Source organism: Fulmarus glacialis, unplaced genomic scaffold, assembly GCF_000690835.1.
Source record: "Fulmarus glacialis isolate BGI_N327 unplaced genomic scaffold, ASM69083v1 scaffold25151, whole genome shotgun sequence".
Classification (NCBI taxonomy): Eukaryota; Metazoa; Chordata; class Aves; order Procellariiformes; family Procellariidae; genus Fulmarus; species Fulmarus glacialis.
Genome location: NW_009192500.1, coordinates 23,291 through 38,492, shown reverse-complemented (window position 1 = coordinate 38,492; position 15,202 = coordinate 23,291). Strand labels below are relative to the sequence as shown.

The 15,202-nt window shown below is 37.4% G+C and overlaps 1 protein-coding gene across 1 annotated transcript in view; it reads right to left on the bottom strand.

Moving 5' to 3' along the window:
* Positions 1–353: 353 nt before the first annotated feature.
* The window catches only part of TAB2 (TGF-beta activated kinase 1/MAP3K7 binding protein 2), a 20,887-nt gene continuing 6,038 nt past the window's right edge, over positions 354–15,202 (bottom strand). Inside the window, 5 exon segments of the mRNA XM_009587110.1 lie at positions 354–2,402; positions 4,666–4,746; positions 6,088–6,181; positions 6,848–7,008; positions 13,965–15,202. The exon segment at positions 13,965–15,202 is cut by the window's right edge and continues 32 nt beyond it. Coding sequence (XP_009585405.1) covers positions 2,257–2,402; positions 4,666–4,746; positions 6,088–6,181; positions 6,848–7,008; positions 13,965–15,202 — 1,720 coding nt within the window. The 3' untranslated portion in view covers positions 354–2,256.

The following is a 15,202-nucleotide window of genomic DNA, read 5'->3' as shown; positions in this document are numbered from 1 at the left end:
TTGAATTAGAAAAATACTTTAAAAATCACAAACCCTTAAAGCATGAAGTAAAAAAGGCCTGTGTCTAGCTTATTACTTTATGAATAAGTGAATGGTTCTTTGGTCAGGACACAATCTTGTCAGTGCAACTTTATGGATGACATTCCTTACTGAATTAGAATTAAACACTGAATTAGAATTAAACAGAATAATGCATGGGAGGAAATACACAGGATTCAACAAAACAAAGGCTTAAATAAAATCTCTGGTCATAAGAAAACAGCCTACTTTTAATACTGTTAATGCTTATTGTTCCGTTGAGTATTCTGTTGCTCCACAGCATGGAAAAAGCAAACAAATCACAAAACCAAACATTAGAATATAATTTTTTTTTAATTTTTATAAATAACTTATCTGTTACAAAGGCAGTTTACCCAGCTAAATCACAAAACCATCAACTCAAGATATCCAAATTAGGTTTTATTAATAAACAGGTAAAAACTGATTTGTCAATCTTCACATAGAACTGCAGATGAAGCTGAAAAACAAGGCCTCATTTTATAAACAAAATGCATTGAATGCAAGTGCTTTGGGTCTACTGCCTAATTACCTGGGATTGGCATTTTCTTCCCACATTAAAAAAAAAATGCAAAGCCTTCAAAACAAAGGCCTCTGTGCATTCACATAGATCACTTGTAAAACTCCTAATAAAAGTGTCCACTGGCAAATGTTTACAGTGGGTGACAGTCTACTTTGTCTCTTGCTACATTGTTAGCACTCCCTCCAGCCTCACGCTAAGTGCTGCTACATAATTCTTTGCGTGCCGTCTTTCATGCATACTGTACTGGAATTCCATTTTCTTGATCTCGGTTACATACATCCCCGATCATGTGAATATTTTCCTTAAAAAAATAGATCATCAAAATAAAGAGATGCTTGAGGTTGCTTCAGTGTTCAAGTCTGTTTGATTTCTCTTTTCCAGCCTTTATTTCAGTTGTCCTAAATATTGCTATCCTTGTTTTCTATAAATATGAGACTTCACCAAAGTCAGGTTTCAAAACTGGCTGCCAAAACAGGAAAGCATTTAAAGTCCTTGAACAAAGCTGTACGATGCTGCTGCTGTTGATTTTGGCACTGTATGTACTTCCCCAATGAATCTCTCTTCAGGAGTCTGCAAGATACCCAGCAGATGAAGCAAGCTTAAATTGGATGCTGATCTGTTGGTGGGTTGAAAGTTTCTTAGTATAATGTTTCCTCACACCAGACAAAATGCTACCTTGTGTCACCCACCGTAAAACTCAGTGTACAGAGTGAACTATATGCATAACTCTTCCAACTTTTCCTGCATTTTTACCACGCTGCATCTGCAGGTCTTCACAGATCATCAGCATTTACAAGAGCAATGTACAGAATGAGCAGAGGAAAGCTATTTTGTGCATAGTTTCTTATTAATGCTCTTATTTTAAGGCATTGCTTCTCTCAGATAAAAGCTTAAAAAAAGGGACATGATCGTGCTTAATCACTTAAAGGGAAAAAAAGAAAGTTAACAAAAAGACTATTACACTATACATACAGAAGTACAAGAAAATAATAAAGGTGAAGAAAAGAAATCACTTAAAGCAGGCTCTAGAGCTATGTACAGTAGGAAAAGCTTTGGGGTATTTCACTGTGTGTATTGTACAGACAACGCATGCAGTTTTTCCTTTTCATCTTTAGATTGTACTGATTTCTGGCTTCACAGAGATGTTTTCAGGGAAGACAAGGCAAAGAGTACCACTGATTTGTGAAGTTCTTCCCTTTATCGAAGGCACTATGTGGCAGCAAACAGTTTAAATAATTAAACCTTGTTCCTTTTAGATCTCCTCTGTGCATGTAGTGTTTCACTGAAAGCTCTGAAAACAAAAACGCTAGCACTCTATTCCTTTCCCCTGTCAAAATTCAGTAGTGACATCGGGGCAGAGAAGAGGATGGGCAACACCCAAGCACTGAGCATGGTGTGTGTAACTGGGATACTGGTAATACTGTACGTGGTTTAGGCAGCTGGCAACTGAGTCTTTCAGCAGATTACCTTTCAGCCGATCAATTTCAACTGCCTGTGACACAACACTGAGGTATTACTAGCTCTGTGGGCTGACATTTAACATTAGCAAAATACCATCTCATCACACCTTCAATTTTACAAAATCCTACGCATAAATGCTTTTTTTGCCCCCCAATGAATGGATAGGTTCCTTGTATGTTTGCTATGGTTTTACAAAAGGTAATGGGCCTGTTGGCTCAGAAATGCCTGGGCATTTCACACTGTTCACAGCGATTTAAGGCCGGATGATTTAAAAAAGTACAGGCAGTACAACTCCACTGAGCTCCCTCATCTTCATCTGTGTCTGGAACAGTCTTTGGTGTTTTCACAATGGACCTCTGATCTGTGACACGAAAGAGATAAGATAAGCAGTTACTAACCAAGAACAGCATGGAAAGAATTTTGAGATTTTTTTTTTCAGTAACTGAGAACTATCTTGTTCCTCTGAGAACAGCACAGTTATTACAAGTGACAGAGGCAGCTTTTTACCACCCCCTTGACTACAGCTTGATTGTAAGTCAGCCATGACTTGTAAGTCAGCCAATGACAAGAGGTGAAACTATAAAAAGCAAGTTTCCCATCCCTTCATCCTGCTTTCTTCCCTTTTGGTCTCAGTTCAAAGCTATTGCATGAAAAGGAGATAAAATTTAGAAATTAATTGGCACAGGAAACATGCACAAGATTTAGAAGTCTGAGGTCTATGGAGCAGTCTAAAATTCATTATGACAAGAAGTAAGTGCTCTGTAACCTTTTGACATATTTAACATTTTCACCCCAGAATGGGTATCAGCAGTTCTTTCTCAAACCAGATAAGCAGTCAGATACACTAAAGAAAAATCAATGCCTAGCTCTCTAATACTATAGAGTAATCATCCCAAGCATACAAGTGCATCTTTTTGCATGATGTGTTAGACAACAACCTTCAACTATTTGAAAAGAGACAAGATGAAAAGAAAAAAGAGATGAAAAAGATGAGAAGAGAGAAGAGTGACTTCTCAAGTTAAGGGTTCCCAGTTTAGGCAACTGCAGCAAAGTCTTTTAGCCAATTATTTCAACTGGAGAACATCTCATTAGTAACTAGCCAATTGCTACTGCTGCAAAATGACAGCGAAAGCTTCAGGAAGTACAATGCTACTGATCACAACTGCAAAAAGAATTATTTTTCATTCTTTTGTGAACAGTGGTAATTCTGGTTTAAGTCACAGCCTACATCATAGTTAAATTGAAACTTAAAATAAAATTAACTGAAAATTAAAGTTAATGAAGGACTAAAATACAGCAGTGATACTTTTTAAAAAAGAAAGAAAGAAAGAAATAAAGGGAAAGGATAAGAAGGACTTCAGAGGTTTATAAACCAGTCAGGGTTAACTTTGCATTTTCAAGGTATGTTGTACCAAATTATTAAACACTTACATTTGTGAGTTCCTAGAAGATGAGTCAATGCAAGTGTTAACAACTAGTCACAGAAAATTAATTTTAATTTTCTTCTTTGATAAGTTAGTTTTTATTTACTGTAAAGGAAACTATGTAATTGACAGAGCTTCTGATAAATTCTTCACGGTTCAGTTGTAAAATGCATCTAATAGGACTGTGTATGTATTTAACTTTACTCAGTATTTTCACTAACAGCTTGGATAATGAAGGATAAAAAAACCTTATAAAGCATGAAGAACAGTATCAGTCTGGAGGAGTTACAAACAGTTTGGAGGACAAAAAAAATCCAATTTATCTAGACCATTTTGAAATACAGAATGGTCAGAAATCTGTAAGATGAGATTCTGTAACAAGTTACTGCACACTACAAGGAAGAATCACACACACATATATATTACGTGGAGAACTTCCTGGACAGAAAGACTGCACAGAAACATTTGTGGATTATCTATTTCATTTGGTGGTCTGCCTATAGGTCATAGTATGATGCTGTTGCAAGCAAGTTAATTTCACTCTCTGCTTTATGTAACACACAACAGGCAATTATTCTGTTTTGTCTGATGTCCCATTAGGGCAAAAAAATAAGTAATGTGCAAAACTTAATGACAAGCAGAATGTTCAAGACTGACTAGTAAGTTCAGTAATATCGACTGCCCTATTGGGCAGCATTCCTTTCCTCTTCAACTATCTAAAACTATATTTAACAATAGTCAGAAGAGGCTTTTATGTAAATTGTTAATTCAAATTCTACAGTAGCCAGGAAGTCCAGTCAGGGTAACCAAACTGAGTTATGGTAACATGTAAATAAATCCACTCTTCACCAAGGACAATGATGAAGTCATCTAAGCGAGCTTCACTCATCCCTAAGCAATTATCTCATGCTCATTTTTAAAAAAAGATGGATGCTTCTGTTTACTGAAACTACCTCCCAGCATATTATCCATCTTTAAACGTACCCCATTTAATATACTTCTCTTTCTTGAATGTATGAATAGAGAGGAAACAAGAGCAAACAGAAGCATATTTACTGCCAATACAAATAAAATGCAAGGTTTGTATGCTTTTGAAGTAATCTATTTCATAATCAACATTTAAACTAGATTCAGAATAGAACTTGATATTAGATGCAAACCAGATACTAGTATTAAATCCAGATTTTACCAGTACAGTACCTTTGGGTTTTGGTGGCACCGGACCAAGAAATCCAATATTATCGTAAAAATTATGAATAGCGCTGGGATTAAAATGTGGTCCTAAAAAAAAAAAAAAAAGAAAGTGAAGCAGTTTTAAAAATAAGCTTGGGTAGGAAAACATATCAGGTTTTTTTGGCAGTAATTCTAAACAGTACTATTACTCACTTATCACCTTTTATATCAAGGTGCCAATACAGACCCAAGTGAAATATTAGTGATGTCAACAACACACTTGAAACTTATTGCCCAAAATATGCAATATAAAGTAAAGTCAGAATCCAGCAGACCAAACTCCTTAAATATATTTTTTTCTGCCACTTTTAAATATTTAACAGCATTTTATTAGTAAATTTTACCTGAGACTTTTTCTAAATTGTAACTATACTGAAAGAGATGTGCTATCTACTATGCAGTATATTATATATGCTTAGATTTAATACTTAAAGGAACTCCTAACTGCAATTTACTGTAACAAACAGATATAAAGTCACATGCAATTTGAATATTCTACTTAAGGTTAAGTTTTTAGTGCAGCATTACATTCAGTATACCTATCTACTTTCTCCTTATCTGCAGGTACATTGTCTGAAGAACTTGCATGGCTCATGGCTGAACTGATCTAACAGCTTGCTACTGCTGAAAGTAAAAAGCATTAGTCCCTTCCCTCTCACTATCTCAGTTATCCTTTCCCATGCATCTCCCTCACATCAGCTGTAGCAAGCTTTTCCAGCAATGCAACATTTTTTTCTTGGCTAGTAAGCAGAATCAGCTCCAAAGGGTCTAAAAAGCTAATACAGAGCCAGAGCACAGTAAGCGACAAGAGAGGGAAGCAGGAAGAGAGAGGGACCTCTTTTTGGCAGCTCTTTAATTGGCTCAGCTGCCTCATAATTTCACCCTCATGATCAAAGGCTGTGTCCCTGCAGAAAAGGAAAGTGGAAGGAGGAGAGCATACTGGAAGTTACAACTGTACTTCGTATTTGCTAACTTGAGAGGCTGGATACAAGACAGAAGAAGTGGAAGACAAGAGAGAGGTGGACACATATGTATGGCTGCATCATTTAGAAAACTACTTCTCCCTCTTCTTTGATACTCAACCAACCAGGTTTCCCTCTGTGGCATTTATTAAATAAATGGCATCACAAGTTTCTCCCTTCTGAGCCAAGTATGAGGTAGGAATGACCATGGGATTAGGAAAATCATAAAGCCAACAAAAACAACAGGTTCAGAAGACAGTATTACTTCCATGGTTTCACTCAAGCTAATGTGATGATTTTTGCAAATAGTGCGTATACCCATCATTTATAACACAGACACTTTTGATATATGCAGACAGTGAAAGAACAAAGGAAAAAAAAAAAAAATCAACATTTACAGTTGCTGATGTACTAAGACATACTGTACCTCTTGCTTGAAAAAGATCAATCTCTTTGGTTAGGCAATCTATGTCTATCTGCAGCTGTCTGTTACAACTTCTTAACTGTTGCATTTCTTCCAGCTGAAAAAATAAATCTGCCTGTTAGACTAAATTTTTCCATTTTATTATCAGTTATCATTCACGCACAGGTAAACAGCATTTAGTTTTTTCAGACGTGAAGATAAAAGAATCTTCCTGTATAATGACCTTTCTTTTAATCCAAGCATAATCTCATAAAAAGCTTTCAGACCCACTGAATTCTTCTCTCTCATCAGACTTCAGAGCTGACTGAACAACTCCAGATTGTGGTCAGGACACAGTCAATGCTCCACCAGATCAATGGCTGATCTTCTGGCACTGAAAACTGGTGCATTAATCAGTTTCTTTGAGATTGGTATATGCATGAAGACCAAAAAATACTTTGTGTGGAAAGCAGTATGAGTATTAAGTTGTAGTGTGAAATGTTAGGTGATCATGCCTTTAAGAACATCTGGAAGGACCACCAGGTCAAACCTTTTGTGACTGCCTTTAAAAGCCACACTTCACATAGCAATTAGTGAACTGAAAGGTTGTGGTTAAATAACGCATATTTAGTCTTTACTCTAAACTATACTGTTTACCAGTTTAATTCTAGTTATACTGCCTGTCATTAGTGTATTGCCAATATATAAGCAACTGTTCCTTTAATTTATTGTGACAGACCACACTTGTGGTTTAGGTTTATAGCCTACAGACGTTTCAACTTACTGATGGAATTTGGGAAACAGAATTCGATCTTTTCAGGCGCCTTCGTGTTAGATTATTCTCCATTTCATTGACCTCTGATTTTAGTTTATCCAACTTTTTCTTTTGAATCTCAAGTTCTCGTTGAAGTCGCTCCATCCTGGCCTTCTGGTGTACCAGTAAAGCTGCAATACATAAAGTCCCATTTTATCTACTTTATCATCCTCCACAGGGCAACATCAGATAAAGATGAAAGTTAGTATTCTTTTGGGAAAATACAGACAAAAACATTGCTACAGATTGCTTTTCCATTCTCCTCACAAGAAAATCTCTGCCATAAGACAGAAAGCGTTGTATTTTTGAAAACAGCACAAATCAATTACAGACAACAAGCAAATACAATGAGAAAGTCATACAATGTAACAGATGACCATGCAAAATTTAGGTGTAATCTGTAAATATCTTCCTCAAGAACCCAACCAATCTACATGAATGACTACCAGAAACCAACAACAAATGTTTCCTTGCATTGTATTCAGCCCAACCACTGTAAAACAGGTAGTATGAAGAGGATTTCAGAGAGACTGCTGCAATACAGAGCACTATATATGCTAGACAAGCATCAAGATTTTGATTTTTATTGCTATTTGGATTGGATCATAATCCAGTGTTTTTGTCACAGCAGGAGACACCAAATGAAACTAAAACAGAAAGTACTACAAGGAATACCACTGGTAAACATCAGTTATATTTATCACAGAGGCTGGATTGTATGCTATTTTATCCCTGAACTATGGTGCAGAACCATTAGCTCAGCTTCTAACACTGCTTACTATTTGTAAAGAAAACGGCATGAAGAGACCTAACATAGAAACGATGAAGCTAGCATGTAAACCACACCTTTTTAAAGCTATAAAGAACATAAGTAGCAGAAGACTCAATCAAATTCATACAATTTAAGGAGTTTATTTCATTAAAGGTAGGTATACTATTAAATATCACCACATGAGCAGATAACACTGCTCAAAGCAATAATCACCTTCTATAAAAATGAAGAAGTATTTAATTAAATAAACCCAACAATCATTTCAACTTCTGCACAGCCTTTCATTCATCCATTAAATTACTGATTCATATAAACTGGGATCAGTTTCACAGACTATGGATACCGTTATAGCACTGTGGAAATTATAAAAAAGTAGCAATAACAAGGCATTTTAAAAAGATTAAATTTGCCTCACAAAGTGTTTAAGCAAAACTCTGGCTGAAACATGATGTTTAATTTACTGCGATTTCTTCAGATACCAAAAAATCAGAAGCACTTGAATTTGGTTGGTTAGGTTTTCTGAGTAGTAGCAGAGGAGAAAATAGCACATAAAAAGATGCAACTTTCCACATCATCGGCAAGCAGAACTGCCCTCTGCTGCAATTTCTGCCTGTTCATTCACTCACACATCATATTTTGTCTTTCAGAGGTTCTTCAAAAGGAGGAACCATGTCAAACTATTTTTGTACAGTTACAGAACTGCAAGACCTTACTGAGATTCAGCCTAGGCTTTTGAATCACATGTGTTCAAAAGATACTGAAATGACAAAGCTGCTTGAGCTTCTGCTTGGTTTTGTTCGATTTAGAGATGTTTGCATAAATAGGCACCTTTATTTGGGGTAGCCACTAGTCACACTATAGTTAAAGTTGCAGCTGTGCTCATATGTAATATAAAAATGTAGTAACTGAAATCCCAAGTTTTTTGTTGAAGACTTGGAATCGTCAGGTAAGTAGTCTCAAAAGACAGCCTCCCTGCTTGAAAAGCCTTTTAGAAACAGCTGAAGGAACTTTTTCCCATTTACGAACTCCAGGAGTTACAAGTGTAGCTGCAACTATAAAGAAAGGAAATCAAAGACTACTTTGCCCTACTCTTGCAGGGAGAGTACAAGCCCTTTTTCGTTCTACACTTTATTTCCACTTTTAGATGGTCTCTTCTATTTTCATTGCCTTGGTATTACTGCTGAGGCAACTCCTCGAAGCCCAGGTTATTGGTACTTGACCTGCAGCAACACAGCTATTTTCTACCGACCAGACTCAGAACTCTTCAGGCCTGTGAAACTACAGATGCGGGCTGCTGGTGAGCAGCCAGTACACTGGACATGGTAAGCGAGGAAGAGTGCTACCAGAGTATCTCCAGGATGCATGGCATGGCGTGGACTCATGAGTAAGACCTGCCCTCCCCACCCCCCCTTTTTTTTTTTTTTAAAAGCTACTCTTGTAAAGGGAAAAAACCCCACAACTTCTCATTTCAATGTTCTACCACTTCTGTGGTTTAGAAATTAAGGTGTCATTATGGAACCGCACAGGGTGCGGAAGGCACTGAAGGATGCCCACAGCACTATTACATGCTTTTCATTTTCACATCACTTTCCAGACATGATCCAATTTATTCTCCTAGCAGCTCTGTGACTACTTTACCATTTTAAAATCTGTTGGGATTTGAAATTGTAAACACACTCATTACAAAATTACCATTATGATTAAAGAAGAGTCACTTGATATTGCTACGCTAAACTTCTACTATTAAAAATAACTTGGATAAGGGACTGTCAAGACATTGGTTTAAGTGGTGGCTTTCACATAGAATTTGGTAATTTTGCTTAAATACCAATTTGGCAGCTGTAGGAAAAAATGGGGTGGGGAAGATAAAATCTCCCCATATCCCCTGGTATTTATTAATGGAAAACTGCAATTTAAGTATTCAGCTCCCTCTAGTGTTGATCAGAGCAACTGAAAACGTTAAGAAAAAACTGCAGTGCATCTCTGAATTTAATGCAATTCAGCTACAAGATCTAGTTTACGCTGTCCACAAGGAGACATTTAATGGCCTTTTTGATAATCCTGTGCTTCTTGCAGGAAAGGGATTCCACCTATGCAGGCAGCATAGGCACACCCAAGTTTACTCTATATAGACTAACCTGGAGTACAAGCCACAAAAAGACTGTAAATCATTATAATTACAAGGAACATGAAAGTCTGGAGGACAAAAGTTCAGTTTTACTTTCCTGGAGACCTACTCAAATGGATACTGAATATACTTGTAGGTTTGAAAATGTATGCATAATTGTTTTCTCAAAGCTTCTGTGAATCTGAATTTTAAACAATTACTGCTTTAGAGTGTCTTTCGTTATTATAAGCATTTCTCAGAAAAAAGCTGATCTAGGAACACAATGATTTCACCCTATTCTACAGACCCATGAATTTCTGAAATTTCTTAGTTTGCCAAATACAGAGGAAAGAGGAATTCTGGCAATGCAATTACTCTGTGGCAGTAGGTTTGTGAAATTCTCACAAAATTTTTGTGCACATTTTCAAAATCTGTATTTGAAGCTGCACAAAATTCAGTCGTTTAATAGGCATTTAATACGCAATTTCAACAGTTCACATTGATTTTTTTTTTTTTTTTTATTCTCCCTTTCCAGTACTCTTTTCATTTAATTTTTTAAAAAGAGCATCACTGAAGAGTGGGGCCTGATATACAGAGCCAAATATAAGGCCATATTTTTTTCTTAAATCACATGATGTAATTGACTTAAGGCCCCTTGGAGCATGAGACACAGCTGTATCTCATTCAAGACCTTTTTTTTTTAAACATCTACAAGGACTGGTTAGGATTTTAAGTTGTTTGTTTCCTGCAGCTTTTTTTCTTCTTGAAAATTTTAAAAAGCTCCAAGAAACCAAAGCAAGAACTGTACAAAAGTTACTAAACGAGTTTATCAATTAACATATTTACATTAAAAACACAGTGGCAAGAACTGCTAAGTAAACTTACATCCACATACGTACGTATAGTTGGTACCAATGATTAACTATGCATACCATCCCCTCCTCAAGTTAAAGAAAATAATAAGAAAAAGTCAGACAGTCAAAAGCCAAGCAGTATTGAACTAAGGGACTTGGGCTCCCTAGTATGAAAACATCAACCTAAAGATTTTATTACACAGTTATGTATTTTTTTGATAGGATGCCTGCCCATTATACAGATGGAAAGCTATACACAGAATGAGCAACTATTAAATAATTGTTTAGCCTCACTATTCAACATATGACTGCATGCGTAGTGAGTGTACATCACAAAAACATTTCTGAGTACAGAATTTTCAGTTTCTAATAGGATTTCACTGTTTTTCATCCATAAGACACTTTATACTAAAGTAAATTATATATTGAAATCTCAGTTAATTTCTTCATATTAATAAAACTATATTATAAATTGAAATCTCTGCTAAATAATGGGAACTGATACTCCTGTACACACACAGAACTGATACTAAATAGATAAGCCTAAAAATGCATCCTCTTTTGGCTGTCATTTTGGGCATCCACCTAGCATTACTCTTCTCACAGCATTATTAATTCTTACTGACTTCAGTAGTGGATGAGTGCTCTCAACATTTCCACAAGCAAGTCCGCAGTATCTCAAACTGAAATCCCAGAAAACGAGAAACGTCAATTAGCAACCACTTCTGAAAAGTCTGATGACAGTGAGTTTCTTAGCATCACAAAGTCAGTGGCACAGATAGAATGTAGCATTCCAGGGTAACTACATCGATTTTATCTGAGCAGTACCCTACTCCTTTTCACATCATACAACCTCCAGTTCTGGCAGCAAACAAGACAGAGATCTGTGGCAGCCTTCTACTACCCACTGCAACTTATTTGGGAGGAAAAAACAGAAATCTAACCATGGAAAGGGACTGGAGTGCCTACACACACCGTAATTGAAGCAAAGCTTCTCAGGTGGCAGGCAGCAGCACTTGCAGACAGGCCCAACACACCTTCTATTCTCCTGGGTTGGACCATGCATATGAATGTATTTCACTGGAACAAAATAAAGGAAATCTCCTTTGACACCAAAGCAACTCCACCTTCCACCTTCCTTCTACTCCAAGTCAGTTTCAGTTCTCCCTGCCAAGATAAGGAGCATTCTGGGCAGAAATGGAAAAGCTGATGAAAATACATTTTTCTCTAATCATGGCCAGAGAAACTACTCATCTGTTCTGGCTAAAATTAAAATGAGACAAGCACCTAGCATTGAAAGGTTTTTTGTATCTGTCTGGCTAAATTATAAGCAGTTTAGAACATGGCCTCACAACGGAAACCCATGTAGTGTGTAACAGAAAAAAATCCCACCTCTAAGTAAAAGATTCAAGTTTAAAAGCAATAATTAGGACTTCCAGATACCAAGATCATACAGTAAGTCTATCACACACTTCTCAACTTTCCAAAGATTAAATAATAACAAAAATTTAAAACATACTGCACTTGGTGCAGCAGAAATGGAGCAACACATGCCAGAAATCCCAAACACTTCTGAATGTAAAGAACTTCAGAAGCATGAGTGTACTTTATATGAACTAGTGAAGGACACAGAAGGATGGTGTTTCCCGTACCTTAGGTACCTTAACCTAAAGCTGCACCATCATGCATCTAAACTTCACCTAAAAACTGCGTCTATGTCTTGGCTTCAGGAACAACTGGGCTCCACAGCAGGTATGAGCCAGTCAACGCTTTTGAACTCCAGGCTGCACAGCAGAAATGGGCATCGCAAGCGTGCCTCAGCTTGATAAACTGGATACTGATACCCGCAGCCTGTAGAGATTGTGCAGGAAGTCAGGTTACAGTAGCCATCACTACCAGGGGTACAAGAGATGAAGAGCTAGACCTGGTAGAAGTCAGTCCCATCAGAAAGGCAGAACAGGAGAAAGGGACACCCTTCCCCAAAAAGTACCTAAAATGCAGAATGCTTGGGAAGCAAGTTCATGATCTAGAAGAGTATTTAGAGCCTAAGAACAAGATTTCGATTCCTCAATTTCTGGGTATCTAAAGTCTTCTAGGACTAAAACAGCCAGCCAAGTCTCTCTTCAGAGTAAGGAAAGGGAGTACCACTTCTGGAGCGCAATTTGTTTTGCTTATCTATCGTCTTCTGAAGTTCTTTAACTCTTCATTGATTGTAAAAGACAGTCTAGGATGATTAGTTTTTTGGTTTTGATACCTAACCTTTAGTTAGGTGTCCTAACTTGACACCTAACCTTGAGTTAGGATAGATTATTCTCTCAAAGATATAATTACATCCAGAAGTAGTGCACAAATTATAATCAGTTTTTTTTATTTACTTCATTACTATAGTACTCCAGACACAGACCAGGCTTCCTGCGTCCTGATCACTGTTCTTCCTTACACAAAACAAAACGGCTAAATTAATCTGAAGAACATTTAGAGTGATCGTGGAACAAGCCAGTTTTTTAATGCTGAATTGTTTGCTAAGTCCAAAGAGGACCAATGAGGTCAAAGAGAAATTATTTTGACAACCTGTCCTGAATACTGCTTAAATATCGTAAGACTCATTCAACATCTTTACGCAAAAAGTCAACAGGAGGGTTAATAAACCATCGAATTGGTAATAAAAGCATGCAGAAACATGAAAACAGAAGAAAGAGGTTAACAGGTTGGACTGCTGTATCACATATTTTAAGTTTTACCCTCCCATTGCCACTGATTCTTTAAATAGCTTTCTTTGGTGTGGTGTTCCTTCTCACATTTTATGATGTAACAGAAGTAAGTATCAAGACTTTAAGCATTTTATTGTCAGGCACATATTAGGAAACACGGAGGCCAACACTTCGTCCCACTAATTGCTTTTGAAGTCTGTTTTTCTTACTTCTTAAATAACACTCACAAAAAGAAAAAAATGGGAACATTATCCAATGGAAACAGTACCTCAACTGATTTAAAAATCTGCCAGTAGACTTGTAACTTTAAATCGTTAGGACAAATTGAACAAGCTTAGATGTTTCTTTCAGAACAACATAAAAATGAAGACGCTATGACTCCACTTCACTTAACAGATAACATATCTACTTAAGACAAACAGAAGAATTATCTCCAAGTATTCAGTTACATGTCTTCACCATAAAAAGAAATCCATGATTTGCTTATAAAGCTTTTTTATTTATTTAGGAAATGCTCGTGAACGCTAAAGTTAAAGATAGTGTATTAACATCACAAAGGTTATCAACTGTTTCCTGCTCTGTAATCTACATACGGAATTGACAACCTGGTTGAAATCTCTACTATTTATATTAAGAATATTACCTTGCGTGTAGGCAGCATCATCAGATCCCATACTCAATTTCCGTGCATCACTGATCCTATCCACATGTGCTAAAACAGGGTCAGTAAGATGCTGGATACCCTCTGGTTCAACATAGTGATCAGGAAGGTTTAGAAGGTTTGTAGGTTCAAAGGTTGGGGACACTACCCCTGGGGAAACTGCAGGGGGCTTATTTGGAGAAACTGTAATTTTAAAAGTATATTTTGTGTTAGGCTGCGTAACTACCACTCGAGGAGAGGTTGCAGTGGTGCTGTTGCCCACTGCTCGACTCTTGGGTGGATGGTGATGAATAAATGCAGGACCCATGCTTACTTGACCAGACATATTCCTAGAAGTGGTAGATACTCCAGGATTTGTCGATATGAAAAGCGTGGGCTGGTTCCGCACAACTTGATCATCTCCTGTTGTGGCATTTGCTGAAATGTAGACCTTGGGCTGACTGCGTGTGATCACTTCATCAGTATTTGGAGGACTGGCCGATATGTAAACAGTGGGTTGACTTCTACTTAATGTCTGGCTGTTGAGGGAAGAGGGAGTAGTGGAGGTGCGAGGGCCAGTTGAACGCAACTTAGAAGAACTGTTTCTTTGTGGTGGTTCAAGTTTGATTTCAATTTGGTTTTTGCGAGGTCCTGTGGATATATTCTGAATGTTGTATTGGCTATGAGCAGAGGATTGTGAGCTACCAGATGAATGAATCATAGGTGCTTGTGGAGTAGTAGGAGAACTGATAGGCATATAGACATGAGAAGTCTGGTGGCCTTGCTGATTTGGCTGCGTTGAGTGTTGTGATGAGGTATGTGGCGTAGTACTGGATGTAGGAAGAGTAGTCCAGGGACTTGGCTGCGAAGGCTGGTAGACTTGCTGAGGGTGCATGGGATTAAACTGAGATGCCCAGCCTGGCTGCTGCTGTGTCTGTCGAGTGGTACCACTAGGAGCTGTGATGTAAGGCCTAATATAGATAGAATTTCCCTGTGGACTGTTAAGTACAGGAGGAGGTACACCATGTATGTGCAAAGACGTAGGGGTATTGCGACCAGGCTGAATATTTGGGGCTAAAGTTACCATAATGGGGTTGAATCTGGGTGTTTGTTGAGACAAGTTAGATACTCCTTTGCTGCCTAGGTGAAATCCAAGATGCTGCCCTGGATTAGAAGTACTAACTGTATTAGCCATCCCAAAGACATTAAATCCTTGTGGAACCTGCGCAGGTGCTGTCTGT